Raw genomic sequence first — 15,502 nt, forward strand, 5'->3', positions numbered from 1 at the left:
GCGAGGGGAAAACCAAGGGCAGGATCCACAACTGATTGATCTGTGGCAAAATTCCTGGCAGCAGAGGGAGGCTGAACCAACTCCATATATTCAGTCTGATGATGTCTGAAATATTCACATTCCCAATAAGCAGCTCTAGTGTGAAATTCCAGGAAAGCACTCTCGATGTGTAGGATCAGCAACTGCCTACTGGGAAAAGAAAGTTATCTTTACCCTGCCACACCCCCAGATGCCAGTATCACTGTCATTGCACAGGCTGGGAGCTTGTGGGAAAACGGCAGAGGTATATCATTAGCTACACAGCAAATGGAAGGGTTGACAATAAAACCATTGCTCGTCACCTTGGGGATACTCTTCCAATTGCAGCTTCCATAGACACAAGGGGTGTTTCTTTGTGACCTGAGCCCTTCCTAGGGGAAATCCTGGTACTAGAAGCACTAAGAGCTATGTAATACAATTTCTTCCTACAGTCTACTGCTTTAGTCTCAAGACTGAGCCTGGAGAGAAGAGAAAATATCATCCTTATATTCACACTAGCTGTCGTCTGAGATCATCTAGTTTAATTTCCTACATAAAGACAAAGGCACTGAAGCCCAGAATGATGATCCCCCTATTAAGCACAGTGCCAACACATTCATGACAGGCAAATCATTAAAAGAAATCCTCTATGACAGCCTATCAAGTCCTGGTTGCCTCATAAAGAAAAAGAGGGATGGGGGGGGGGTTCCTCCCTATGAGGAGCAGAGGAGAACAAGAGATCCTGATTATGTTACCATTGTTCTTAGTTAGAACCTGCAATACCACCCATCATGGAAAATGTTGTGGAAAAAATAGGAGAACCTGCACAGCGTGCACACCTTCTGCTTAGAAATTAAGAACTCCTGTATTGATGCTTCTGTATTTGAACATAGAAAAGGAAATGTGTACCCTTGCAATGAAGTAGAGACTATATATAGGTGGTGCCAAAGTTTCTCCTCACAGTAAGAAAGTAAAGGGAGATGCCCACCTTCTTCCTATGCCCACCCAATCCCAATTGATCATCATTTTTCTGTAGTTCCTGGATCTAGGCAAAGGACAAACTCTAGGGGCAAACTTGAGGCCCCATTACTGTGACCCAAAGCAAACCCTACCAATCAATGGCACATAGCTAGGAGTAAAACAGTTTACTAGTGCTATTTGAGAAAGGCTGAGTACAGTTTCCATCCCAGTAGATTTTCCATGCCTTTACAGGAAATAGACTTTAATGGGTTCAGAGCTCAAGGAAGTTAAGTTCTCTATCTTAGCCCTATTAGAAACCAAGGAAACAACACAGTGATTTCAACACTCACCCTCTCAGCTGTACAAATATTTGTTAAGCAGGGAAGATGTCCAGGAATGAAAGGGTGAAATGTTTTCCCCTGGATACTCCCTACCTCTGAACAAGTTCTATATAACGTCCTTGATTTTTTTGTTCTTTACCTGTCAGTTGTACAAGGAAGGGAATAAAGGCTTACCAAATCCAAAGCTTACCTGAGAGTAGAAGCAGCCACACAGAAAAAAAAAAAAATCGACTTAGGGTTGCAATCACTGTTTTCAATCAATGACTACTGTGTTACTCAAATCTCCTTCAGGAGTACACTAGCAGAGTAAATTTAGCCGGAGCAGGACAGGAGGTAGAAAAAGATACACAGAGGCCAGTGAAGTCAGTTTCACTGTTTCAAGGGCACTTTTCTTTTTAAAAGAGAGAGAGAGAGAGAGAGAGAGAGAGAGAGAGAGAGAGAGAGAGAGAGAGAGAGAGAGAGAATATAAAACTCTAAGGCTTATACTTTAACATTTCCAGAAACTTCCTAATTTTTTTCCCAAAAATAGGGGCTAGGGAGATGACTCAGTGGGTATGAGTGCTTGCTCTACAATCATGAGGACCTATACTAGAATCTACTATGCAAGGAAAAAGCAAGTATAGTTCCACATAACTGTAAGCCCAGCATTTCAGGAAGGAGACAGCAAGGTCCCAAGAACTCCCTAGCTAGCTAGCTAGCCTAGCCAACACACTGTAAGCTTCTAGTTCTGAAAGAGACTGTCCCAAGGTAGTAAGGTACAAAGCAATAGAACATGACATTTGATATCCTGCTCTAGCCTCCACACACATACCCATAGGCATGCACACATGCACAAACACATACTTCTTTAGAAGTCATTACATGGAGATTTCAACACTAGTGATGTCTCCTACCTATGGAAGGGAGTTGAAAGTATTTTGCAAAATGGCACAACATTAGAAAAACTAAAAGACGATCAAGTTTCTAAAGTTGAGATATAATTTACAAATCATAGGTCAGTTTTGAAAGCTACCTCTCTATAAACAAACAGGAAATTTTTATTGCTTCAGAAAATCCCTATGTGCCCTTTCTGAGTCAATCATTAATCTTACTTCCAGCACTTTTGATTGGTTTTGCTTGTTCTACAACTTCCTATAAATACACAATGGCATAGTTTAATTCCATGAATAGTGTTTAAAAATAAACTTTGTTTATAGAGAAGACATTTTTCTATCAGTGGAATTAATGAAGAAATATTTAAAGGGGCCACTTCCTGAACATATAGACATATACATCATTTTCCATTATAGTTGTTTTAAATAGCTGTCTCTGTAGAATAAGTATTATCTAAGTACTAAATTCTTTGTTGATAGTTTCCCCTAATTCCTGTGTAATTCACTGCTTTCTAGGTAGGCTCAAAGAGTTCATTCATGCAGGAGTGTTTGTTCTGATTCCTTCCCCCTTTTCATTTGGAGAAAGGGTATGTGATGAGAAGGGGAGTTCAAAAGAGAAAACCATAGTATAATTGATAAGGAAACAGGGTTTTAAATAGAATCTCTATGTAAGGCTTATATGCAAAACAGAACAATATCCATGATTTTCAATGGAGTAGAAAGGGTTCTGAACCCAGATATGGCTCTACACACTTGGAATGCCAGCTTTCAGGGAGTGGAGGCAAGAGGATCTGAAATCCAAGGGTAGCCAGAACCATTCCACAAGTTCCTGGCAGTGCTGAAAAATAAAGGGGGGGGGGCCGTAGGGGAGAGCATTTGGTTTCTGGTAGAGCAGTGGTTTTCGACCTGTGAGTCAAATGATCCTTTCACGGGAGTCGCATAGCAGATAGCCTGCATAGCAGATATTTATATTACAATTCATAGTAGTAGAAGAATTACAGTGATGAAGTGGCAATAAAATAATTTTATGGCAGGGGGGTCACCATAGTACAAGGAACTATATTAAAGGGCCACAGCATTAGGAGGGTGGAGAGCCACTGTTGGGGGCTTCTGGAGGCATCCTTCAGCACCACAGTCTCCCCCTTCCCAGCCATCAACAACTATTCTATAGATCCCCCATATTCCTAAGCTCTGATAAGGACTTACCATCATTCTAACTTAGAAATATGAACAAAGAGAAAACGGAACGAGTAAGATAACCTTTCTGATGAAACAAGAGGGTGTGTCTTATCTGTGGTGATGCCTATCCCTTAGCAGAAGCCCAGGGAAGAAAGCATTCAATGATGTTTCCTTGAGAGTTCAGTGTAGTCATCCTGTAGCTTTTCTCTGTTCCCGGATGGCACCTTCTTTTTCTTCCATGTGGAGCTCCAGCTTTCACTTCCTTGTTCATTTGTTAATTCCGTCATCTGTCACTCATTTTAGAGTCTTAGGTTCTTGTAGTACTCTCCATGACCAGACTGAGCCTGTTTCAGTGTGCATATTCTGTTCAATGAATCTCTGCGTGTCTATAAGTAGTTTCACCCATGATGTAAGCATTTAAATGTTTAAGAAATTTCATAGTTATGCAAATCTACCACAAATACTTTCTTTTATACAGTTGTAGCCTGCTCTGAATTCGGATGCTTCAAATATAACTACTTTCTTTTCTACATTTTTTGTTATTTGGCCTAGGATCTCACACAGCCTAGGACTGCCTCAAACTTACTGTCCTAGCTAAGGATGACCTTGAATAACTGATCTTCCTACCTCTACCAACCAAGTGCTGGGGTTCTAGACATGCATCACAACACCCAGCTTCCCTTCCCTTCTAAACATAGCATCCCTCACCATAGTATGAATACTTCAGTACCTGTATACACACCAGGAAAACAGATGTGTTTACCACTATGTTAAACAGAGAACAACTGTAGAACAGCCTGAGCTAGCTAGATGATCAAATTCCAACACTAAGATTTTTTTTATTAACATGTCTTTTAAAATGCAAAACAGGAGAAGAAACTTGCTTCTAAAGTAATGCAGTCTTAATGGGGGAAAATGAAGGCCTGCTTGGATCGCTGTTAGCTGATCAGCTTTTAAATGGATGCCAACAACTTTTAGTGTATGTGCTGTGAAAGAGATCACTGAACTTGACTTCTCTTGAGCAAGAGTGAAAGGCGGAGGATGCGCCCATCCACCCACACAGAGGTTTGTCTGCCTGAGTGAAAGCTTTAAAGCATTTCAAGAGCCTGCTTAACCAGAGATGAGTGGATCCAATCTCCTTCTATGGGCATATGAAGAAGAATTCAGTTTTTGAACATGCAAGTTATCATCTTTGCAAACCACAAAGCCAGGTCAGGCTTTAACTCAGAATCTGTATCCCTCAGCCACCAGCCAGCCTGACTGGGAACCACTGAGAAATGCCTCTAAAATTTATCACGAAAAAGGGACATGAAACCAAAAATTTCAGAACATTACTCAAGTTACCACTTTGAGAGATTTGTTGAGACCAGCCTCATTCAACACTGGGAAAACAAAACAAAACAAAACAAACAAACAAAAAAAACCCAACCCCTTCCTTAGACTCCAGATATCACAAGGAAAAAAACCAAACTAAACTAAAACAGAGGCAGTCCTCAAAAATAAAAAAGGGAAAATTCCAGAGGACCACAGATTCTGCTCCTGGTAACCTTGTCCCCACAACATGCTTGTTCATCTGCATTGAGAACCCCACTAGCATTTCTCTGTCTTCTCTACCCTGAACCAAAACGACCCATGTATATATTCACAATGACTTATTTAAAAATCACAATCTGCGGGGGTTGGGGGGGGGGAATGTCAATCAATCTAGGAATTTAGAGCTTGCCACTCTCCTTCCAAACTGACAGCTTGGTTCCTTTAAATTTACCATGATGGCTTTTCTTACAGCCAAACTGGGTATGCCCCAGCCAGGAGGCAGAAGGGGGATGGGAGGCTCTTTAGCACAACCTCCATTTTGTCCACTCCAGAACCATCCCTTGCTCTCTTCCTTCACCAAGGCTGAGGGCTGCAGGCTGGTAGTTAATTTCTGCCAAACAAGTGCCTGTTATTTCTCCTACAGGGGCCTAAAGTTTCTTTCTAAACCTTTTAGGTCTACCAGGGAGGGGTATGTGCTTGGTTGCATGGTACAAAACCCTGGGTGTGTGAAGACAAAGTTAGTGCTAAGAAAGAATAAAGGTAACAAATTGAAAGTTAAAAGAAAAACAGCTGCCCAGCTAGGGGAAAAAAACCCTGGGGCTGGGGAGCTATAAAACATCAGAAGGACAGTATACTTCTGTTGCTTCATTTACATTGCAACTGATGCACTTTAAAGAAATCGGTGCAAGTCATAGATGATACATCATGGATACACAAAACAAGGAGCTCAAACCAGCAACCCATACTTATGGAAAAGACCTTGGCCACACTCATCACATGCATACACACATGAATTCAATAAATATTGGATACAGGCTTGACTCTGTATTATAACATTGTATTAAACATAAACATAGATTGTGATATTTTAAGTTAATATTAGATATTAAGAGACACATATACATATCATTTTAAAAATCCTGTGACTCAAGATCCTAAGAGCTGTCTGTCAAGAACAAAAAAAAATAGGTGTGAATTATCATGTATACAATTCAACACTGTCAATCGATAAAGATATCATTATAATATGTACATGTACAATATGTAATACTTTTAAATATTAATTTTATTTATTTATGTGTATGGATGTTTTGTCCTCACATATAGCTGTGCATGCCTAGCATCCTTGGGGGTCAGTAGAGGGCACTGGATCCCCTGGTCAGGAGATATGGATGGTTGTAGGACATCATGTGGTTGCTAGAAATTGAACTCAGGACCTCTGGAAAAGCAGCCAGTGCTCTTAATTGCTGAGCTATCTCTCCAGCCCCAATATGTTATACATTCATTAACAGATTGGTTGATTCCACAGTATCACAAGGCTTTTATTGTTTTCTTCTCTTCATCTGTACCTATGACTTAAAGGATTTTGTTTACTCAGAACACCTTCCATTTGAGTCTCGTCTAGTAGACTTATAGAAAGGATGCCCATAAGTCTACATACAACATTCATCATTAGAGAAAAGGGCTGATCTTATACACTGATAATGGTAAAAAAAAATCTGTGAGATCTCAAATCAACTAAAAATAGAGAAGTTTTGATATCATTTTGAAAAAATATATTAACTAGCCTTCAGACTCTATGGCTTCCCCCCCCCCTTTTTTTTCCTGATGGAGAGAACAGCTAGTGCAGTCTAGAATCCAGTTGCAAATGAGCAGAAGAGAACTGGGTATTGAAGGTGGGGGGTGTCAATGGCTTATGTCCTTTAGGTGAGTCCCATCACAAGTGCAGCAATTGTTCCTCTCCAATTGCCCATTTCCTTACAGCTGACAGGCAAAAGTGTTTAGTATTTCTCGATGTATTGGTCATGTGTCTTGTTCTTGATTTGTGTTCTTAAAGCATTGTTATGACAGTAAAGGAAAACCATTTTCTATGACAAGACCATTTTCAATTCTTGTTCCCTTTCAATCCTGGATCACATGCATATAGATCTATTTCACATGATTACATCCTGGTGTCTGTAATTTTGTTTCGATCTGTTCGTTTATTTTGCAAAACAAAAGCAAAGCCCTGTTTTTAAAGCTCCATTTATTCATGTACTTATTCAACAAAAATTTATCAAGGTACATATTAGGATTCATGCACTATTCCAGGTACCTCAAATATAAAGACACATAAAATCAGGGTCTTTGAATTTTAGAATCTCTCAGCTTAGAGGAATATAGCCAGTGTAAAATATTGTAATAAATACATTTTTAAAGAGCTCTGTGTGAACCATTTTAAGGGCTTCATGTCTTCTAGCTAGACAATACAACTTAATTCTTTTCCTTGATTATTTTTCATTATTACAAACACTGCTACAATTAACACATTCCCTCTATGCATTTCTGTTAACCATTTTCTACAGATAAATTCTTAGGAATAAGATCAGAGTCACAGATTTATTCACATTTTATAGTTATCAACATACCTTCATATAAATATCATATAGCTATACAAGTTTACCACTTATACTAGGCATTGCCAGCAGTCCAACCAGTAAATATTTTTTTAGTGAGCTGAAATCTACTAATTACTGTCTTAATTTACATTTTAATAAATAGCAGGGTCAGATATTTTCACATAGTTAAAATTTTTCTCCATGGCAAGACATGGTAATACATGCCTGGAACCCAACACTCGGAAGTCTAAGGCAGCAGGAATCCAAGCTCAAAGGATTCACTGGGCTACTGAGTGAATCCTTGGCTCAGAACAATATTTTTTTTAAAGTACTATTCTTCCTTATGGGATTTGTGTTTATGGAAAATTCTAGTGTCATTTGGCATGGATCAAATAGCTTTGTAACATTTTTATTTGTTTTTGATTTTTGAGACAAGTCTTACTATATTGTTCTGGCTGGCTTGGAACTTGCTATATAGACCAGGCTGGCCTGGAACTCATAGAAATCTGCCTGCCTCTATCTGTAGAGTACTGGGATTAAAAGCACATATCGCCTTGCCTGTCACCTTAATATAGTTTTTATATATTACATTTATAACATTTTATAACAATACAGTTTCCCTATGTGTTATTCTCATTCTTTGTTTAACATTTTTATTAGTCACATCTACTTTTTATCATAGAATTTCTTCCACAGGTCTGATCTGAAGAAATCTGCCCATCAGTAAATAGATTGTTCTGCTCAGCTGTCCATTTCTTATTCATCTAAGTTTCAATAAATGCCCTACTTGACAGCAGACATTCTTAAAGGCTCAATAATACATTAGCACAAATTATCCAAAACTGAGAAACAAAGGAGGTTAAAGCACATTCTCCCAGTGCCATGCTGGGAACGTCATTAGCAACTTCTCTAGAGACACACACCTTTGTTATCCAAGTTAGAAACATAAAAGCAATGCAAGTGATTCTTATCAGGCTATATCACAAACAAACTGCCTAGCAGAGATACCAATGATCCATCCTCTAGAAAAGCTAACCCCAAAGGTCTCGGTTTAATTGCTATACGGTTTGGCATCCAAGTCAGCCCTCATCAAGTTACTCATCGCCTCAGTCTTTATCAAAGCTTTGTTCTTTCACAGTTCTCTTGAAGCAACCTTCTCTATAGATCTCTTAAGGGAGTCAAGGGCAGGTTAGGGTTCTATGAGAATCTGGAAACATGAATTCTGCTAGCAGACCTGCCAGTACAACCCCAATGATAGCTCATTTCCAAACCCCCTCAACTTCCACCCTGTACTCTATAAACCACGAGCACCTATAATGTCAACTGCTATCCAGAAAACACATGCAAATGACACTTTGCGTCTTTCTATATAAAGAGCCAAATGTTGAACCAGAATGTTCTAACAGTCCAAGGCACAAGATCCCCAAAGCATGAGGGAGCAGAGTGCAAGCAGCCCACCCAATGTGTCTAGAACATTCAACCAGTAAGGCTAGTTTTGGATACATAGGAGCAAACATTCAGGAAAAAGTGGCATGGAAAACTGTCACTGGCCAGTAGAGTAGGCTTTGCTCCCTAGCCCTGCTTCTGCTACCTCTTGAAGGTCTTTGCTCATCTACCCCATAAAGTGATCAGGATGATTAAGTGCTCTAATGTGTGAAGAACCTCCTTGTAGAGCTTGGAGTGAGGTCTTGGGTTCCACAGCGGAACAACAAAAGGACTGCAGGGAGGTGTGAGGGAATGTGTGTCATTGGCATGAACACGGCCACATCAAAAACCCCAATAGCTCACAGACCATGGACATGGCAGAATCCTCTCCAGCTCAGACTCATAGAAATGACAATATCTTCCTCTGGTCAGAGTACAAATGTTGACTATGGGTACAGAAAGGACCACTGTAGTTTTCTTCCCCCTTGCTCATGCTATGGCCTAAAGACTGGTCCTCTACAGAGACTGTACCTATTGAGATTTGCTTAATGTGTCTTCTTGCTCAGCTGTATAAATAACCCTGCCACTTTCTTTATCTGCATGTAATAACTCTGCTTCTTCATCTGTATGTAAAAACCCTGGTTCCTTCTTTATCTGCAATGTAATGACCTGGCCTCCTTGTTCAGCTGTGTGCAATAACCCCACTTCCCTGATCAACTGTGTAGAATAAATGCACTGAGTTTTGTTTTGTTTGGCTTTGCTTTTTTTCCGAGTGTGAGTGTGAGTGTGTGTGTGTGTGTGTGTGTGTGTGTGTGTGTGTGTGTAGCTCCAGCTCCAGCTTCTCCATAGAGTCCAGTCTTCCAAAGTTAGATTGTGAGGTTTTGTGTTTGCCATCTCTTCATCCCCTTGCCGCCTCTAGTCAGGGTTCCAGCACCCAAGCCATGCAAGAACATGACAAACAAAAACCCTTATCACCCTTGTCACATACTTGGTTTTCCAATAAATGCCACATGCCTCTTTCATTCTCTCTAAACCCAGTATTCTTCACAATGAAAACTGAATCTCTAGAGATGATCCCTGCTATTGTGATCACTCAGAGTCCATCGTTAACTAAAGTAGACAGGGAAGTTGATGACACAGCACTGAAATTTCACAGGTACTCTGTGTGCTATGGCACGAAGACAATGGCTTCAGATGCCCACACATCTGACCTCCCCACCTGACCTAAATGAATTCCTCTGAAGAAACTACTTTCCCTAGGAGACTCAGCTGAATGATCTTTGGAGTCTCTAAGTTTGACTCTCCGTGGCTGAGGCCAATGGGCCTGTGCATATGTAGCAAGGGCTCTTGATGGCTGGGCACACAGGTGGGTCTGATAGCCACACGAGGCAATAGTGTCAACTCAGCTACTTGCTTACCTCTCCTACAACCTCTATGATGTCCCCGACTTTCAGCTCAAGCTCATCATCATTCTGGGGCAGGTAGCTGAATGCCACCTGGCATCGGCGTCTCCGTCGCTCTCCTGAATGGGAAAAGCAAAAGATTTAGATACAGTTCTTCTCCCACATCCCATACTAAGGTTTTAAAGAGAGGCTTCCTAGGCATGCAGGCAAAGTAAGCTGATTTGTCTCAAATATGCTTTCCGGGGCATAGCTAGAGGCACAGCAGCCCTGGTCTCTTAGAGAGGCATTAGAAAGCAGAGCAATGCTTCTTGGTGTTTTGAAAAGCTGCTGGGTCAGAAACCCATGGACATGAGAAACTGATCCATTGGCACAGAAGGCAGAACCCCCACCCTGGAGCACTGGAGCACAGTGTTGCCTTATACGCGCTTCCATAGATGGCACTTTCTATTTGTTGCTGTTGGTTTGTAATGAAAGCTGATGTGATGTGCTAAAGAAACAAGGATGGTCTACTTCTGATGCTAGCAAGGCAAAGAGCACTTCCCCCAAGTGTGCAAAGCAAATGAGAAAGTGGCCTGGTCTTTCTCTTACTAATCGTCACCCTTTCAACACAGTGGACCTCAAGCCTGATAACCCAAAGCCAATTGGATTTCTGCTATTCTTGGTACAATTTCAAAAGTCCCACAGGGTTCAACATAGCCATTTGTGTCCCAGGGGATGCATTAGCAAGATGCCTGGCTGCTTCCACAGAAGCAACACGGGCAAGTCAAGGTTAAAAGTCAGAGCCATACTTCACTTTAGAGGACACTGACTGTTATACCATGCCATTTATACAATGGGTCCCACCAGGGGGTCTCTGAATTGGAGCTGGTACAAACACAGACACTACCATCTAACGGGCATCCATACTGCCTAAGTGCATTGTGGGAGCAAAAACCATGCATGTGGGATGACGTGCAATAGTGGTGGTGGAAGCCAGGGAGTGGTGTATGAGGACTACGAACCGAGATGGGCATTGCTCAGAGGCTTGTTGCTCACAACTGAACACCTCACACCATTTCTTCACACCACTACATGGCCTAGAAAATCAACAGGATCAACGACTTCAAAGAAGTGCATTTAGAAAGGCCAGCATTATTTCTGGGTACTGCCTCTGGAGGCTCTTACTCTTTTCTAAGCTTTTCCCTGTAAAAGGAAGTCCCTGTCGGGATGATTGCAGGGCACATTAGACCTACTGCCCCCCACCCTCCGAATGACATCACACAAAGAGGAAGGTGTTGGAACTACATCTATGGGTTTCCTGATCAATATTTTTCAAAAGCCAGTGGCCTAGTTTTCAGGTTCCTTTTTCTCTGTCTGTACCACCTCCCTAAGGAAGAACAGAGTTGAACACAAAGAAGAGGGCAGAAGTTCAGAATCGATATCTTGTCTAATCACATCTTCAGCCACTAAACTAATGATCTCCACCTTTCTGCACAAAGTCACAAGCTACTGAATCTTGATTAGAACAAACTCAGAGCTCACAGGTACATTCTAGGCTAGCAATGTGTCCTGTTTAGCTGACTGAGTCATGTAACCTTGTAGGGTGGATCTAGCTCTGCATGGGCCAGAGGACCTAAACATATTGCCTCTCCAAAGGACAAGGCTAGAGGACTGGTATTCCAGTGAAGTGCTGTCAAAAAGCTGGCTATGATGGGATACATCTGCAGTCCCATTGATCAGAGGGCTGAGGCAGGAGGATCCTAAGTTTCAGGCCAGTGTAGGCTATTCAGTAAGATCCTATTTCAAAAACAGAAATGAAAAACTACCACTATTGCTCTATAGCTCCCAACAACACAGAAGACAAATCAGGTACTAGCCACTAAGTGACACATAGTTCTCATTCTAGCAAAGAAACTCTAGGTGACAGGGCAACCATAGTGCCCTCCCCACCTCCCCCGCTTCCCCATATACATCCCTTGAGATAAAGTTTTTAGGAATTTGTAAGTTTTCATTTTCTAGGATTTGTTTTTATACGTTTTATTTAATTTCAGGGGGTGGGAGAACTATACATGCACCGCAGTGTGCACATGGAGGTCAGAAAACAACCTGGAGAAAACAGTTCTCCTTCACCATGTAGATCCTAGGTGCAGAGCTTAAGTCATGAGCTTAGTGACAGGTGCCGCTATGCGCTGAGCCATCACATCAGGCCCCTGTTATCTATTTTTATGTTGAACTCTGAAAAATACAACTCTAAGCATAAAGTGAAATAACAAATGTCTGAAAACTTACACAATCACAGAAGCCACCAAATCCAGACCAAGGTGAAATAACACTAAAAGGCCCAGAGGGTTCTAGGTAAAGCCATAAAATTTAGATATAATTGTTAATGGAAGTGGAGGGGAGAGTCAGCTATATGTAAAATGAAGTAGGCAAGTGGGAAACTGCAGACAGGCTTAAGCAGGGAGGGAGGGAGGAAGAGTAGGGAAATCAGAGGATGAGGAGGAGGCTAACCCAAATGAAGACAGTTCCATAGGTACTCATAACCCAACTTTAAAAATGAGTAGAAGGATAGTAAAATACATGGGAAATAAGAGAAGCAGGGGGTAGGAGGGATAGTGAGGGTTAACGGGTTAATCGGGATGGGGAAGAGGAACGGGAGAGAGCAGCAGGACTGGGTGGTTTAATCAAAACTAAGAATCTACGAAAAAGCCTTATGGAAACACATTAGTGAATGAACGAGTTTCAAAATATAACTTTTTTGCAAAGAATTGTCCTGCATGGGTGGATGATGTAACTGTCAGAAGACATGGATTATAAAATGAAAATCACAATCTAAGACACAACATCTTCTTATGGCCTTCTCAAACACCTGCATGCACTGCAGTGTGTGTGTGTGTGTGTGTGTACGTGCATGCACGCGCACATACACACACACATGCACGCACACACACACACACACACACACACACACGAATACATGTCTTTGAAACTTTAAAACATATCACCTAGCCTAATACTGTACAAAAGGCAAAGGCCAAGGTGATATATTCTTAAGGAACAGATTATCCCAACAGATTCAGGGCCTGGAACATACTCATCTGACTTCACCTCATCTAAATCTGTGTATTGGAGACTATAAAAGCTTACATGGTATCAAGGGAATGATGCATTCACTAATTTCCTCTCTGTCAGGCTAGCCAATATTTCTTAAATGGTTCAGAGGTCACTTAACTGGTGCCATAAAATCTCACAATGTACACTGTCAACATACCAAGAAAATACCTAGAGGACAAAAAGAAAAATTCAGAGGCAAGCTGGTGCTAAAGGTGACCTGACTTGAACCCATGCAGAAAGTCTTACTTTCTCTACAAGAGGCTAGCTCAAGAGCATCTCTTCCTTGGAGGAATTTCTTTGGTTCTTTGAGCCAGTAGTCCAGACTAGCCTCAAATCTATGACTCTCCTGGCTTTGCCTTCCAAGTGCTAGGATTATAGGCCTGGGCCGTCATACCTCCTGATACCCATATCACTGGATGTCAACCACATGAGTTATAAATAAAAGAGTTGGGATGAGCAACCATTTTGCAAAAGAGGAAAAGATGAGTGACTTACTCAGAATCACTAAGCTAGTAAGTGGCATTATTTTTTCCTCTGCTTGTTTTTAAAGGTCTCTCTCCAGTCGCAGAGAAGTGAATCAAATCACTAGTCCCAAATTCTCCTCAATCTATATTCACTGCTTCCTGTAACACTGTGTGTGACACTGCACTAACTCTTTGTTGGGAGCCAACTTTAGTAGAAAGCGGCTAGATCAACTTTGCAGCCATCTGGAACCATATACCCTGATGAAAGACTTGGTTGTCAAAAGCCTATAACAGCTGAAGCACACTCTGATAAATATATTGTTTATCCCACATAGCCTGTTTTGCTGTTTAGTGACCTCAGCTGTATGGTGCACGTGGTAAAGTGTTTTCACCTGTGTTCTCCTGCTTGTGTATATAAATACCTCAGACTTCCCTTCAATAGAAGAGACTTGATCACACCCTGTCTTGTCTTCATTCTTCGCGTCTCCTGCCCCAAGAGCCCCACTCTCTCTTCACCAGAGCACTTAGCCCCAAAAGCGTTGAGGCAAAGCGTTGAGGAAGAGTAAAGGTTACAACAACTCTTCAGTTCCCAAACTGTAAGCCTCCTGTATTTCTGGACCTCAGCTCTGCACACCATTGGCCTAAACTTGAGTGTTGGCTCCACAACCCAGTTTGGGCATGAAGAGGAACACAAACTGCATTCACCTAGTATAACAGAAGAAGCTTCAGGTTGTCTCTTACCATTTTTTTTTTCTTGCCCTACTATCTCACTGACATTTACTAGTGAATCATAGACTTCCTTGAAATGGTAGTACAACACCATCACTTCCTTTTGAGGGTTTTTTTTTTTTTCTGAAGATTGGAAACAAACATGACTTGCCAATACCCGAGGTTTGGGATCTCTTATTTTCAGCCACCAGGTTCCTGCTCAGACCAAATTGTGACACACATAATAAGCATGACCAACGATATACATCTATGTTAGAGAAACTAGGAAGTGAACATCTGTGTTTTCCTTCTTCACAGCAACACCACTGCCACTGTCTAGGTCACTTCTGTGTTCCCGAGGCAAGGCCACTTTAACGTCTCATGCATAATTGAAAGAAAGAAACAACATAATGCACATGCAAGTATGTATGCATACATGGCTTACCCAAAAGTATAAATAAGGAAAACATCACAATGCATATTTACTACATCCCTACTTAATATCCTGATAGCACGTTGGTCCTAAAATACACATGCATGAATATGTGCTCATATGCAAGAACATGGGCATAGACATATAGCAAAGCAGGCATAACCTCAAATTTCTCACTAGGACCAACAGCCACACTCTATTCCTAACAAACGTGGTTAATAAATTAACATCAGGCAACACATGTTGAGCACTTATACTCAATGCTTAAGATTCTTAGGTACATTACCTGTATTGTGCCATTTCATTTCTAGACTGATCTCTAGGTAGATTACTGGCTCTCTTTTTTATAAACAATGAATTTGAGGAAGACATAGAAATCAATTATGTCACCAGAGGTTTTATAGCTTGTAAGTAGAAGGCTTTGTATTCAAAGCTGGGACATAACTCTAAAGATGCTGCTGCCCATCCAGCTGGCTGTTCTTAAAGTAAATCTCAGTTCTGTGTTAAGGCTTCAGAAAGAATCATGTGTAGGGGTCAGAGAAATGGTCCAGTGGGTAAAAGTATTTTGATCCTTAGAATCTACATAGAGGTAGAAGGAGAAACTGATTCTACAAAGCTACACACACACACACACACACGCACACACACCACATACTCCAAAATAATTGTTATTATTAATAATAATAACAACAATA

The 15,502-nt window shown here is 41.1% G+C and overlaps 1 protein-coding gene across 6 annotated transcripts in view; it reads right to left on the reverse strand.

Annotated features, from left to right (window-relative positions):
• Positions 1–15,502, reverse strand: part of Sh3kbp1 (SH3 domain containing kinase binding protein 1) — a 207,222-nt gene that overhangs the window by 156,827 nt on the left and 34,893 nt on the right. For all 6 annotated transcript variants that reach the window (XM_034485252.2, XM_034485250.2, XM_034485249.2 and 3 more), the window contains exon 2: positions 10,125–10,228. In XM_034485252.2, coding sequence (XP_034341143.1) covers positions 10,125–10,228 — 104 coding nt within the window. The remainder of the gene's footprint in view (positions 1–10,124; positions 10,229–15,502) is intronic.

The sequence above is a fragment of the Arvicanthis niloticus genome, chromosome X (assembly GCF_011762505.2).
Source record: "Arvicanthis niloticus isolate mArvNil1 chromosome X, mArvNil1.pat.X, whole genome shotgun sequence".
Taxonomy (NCBI): Eukaryota; Metazoa; Chordata; class Mammalia; order Rodentia; family Muridae; genus Arvicanthis; species Arvicanthis niloticus.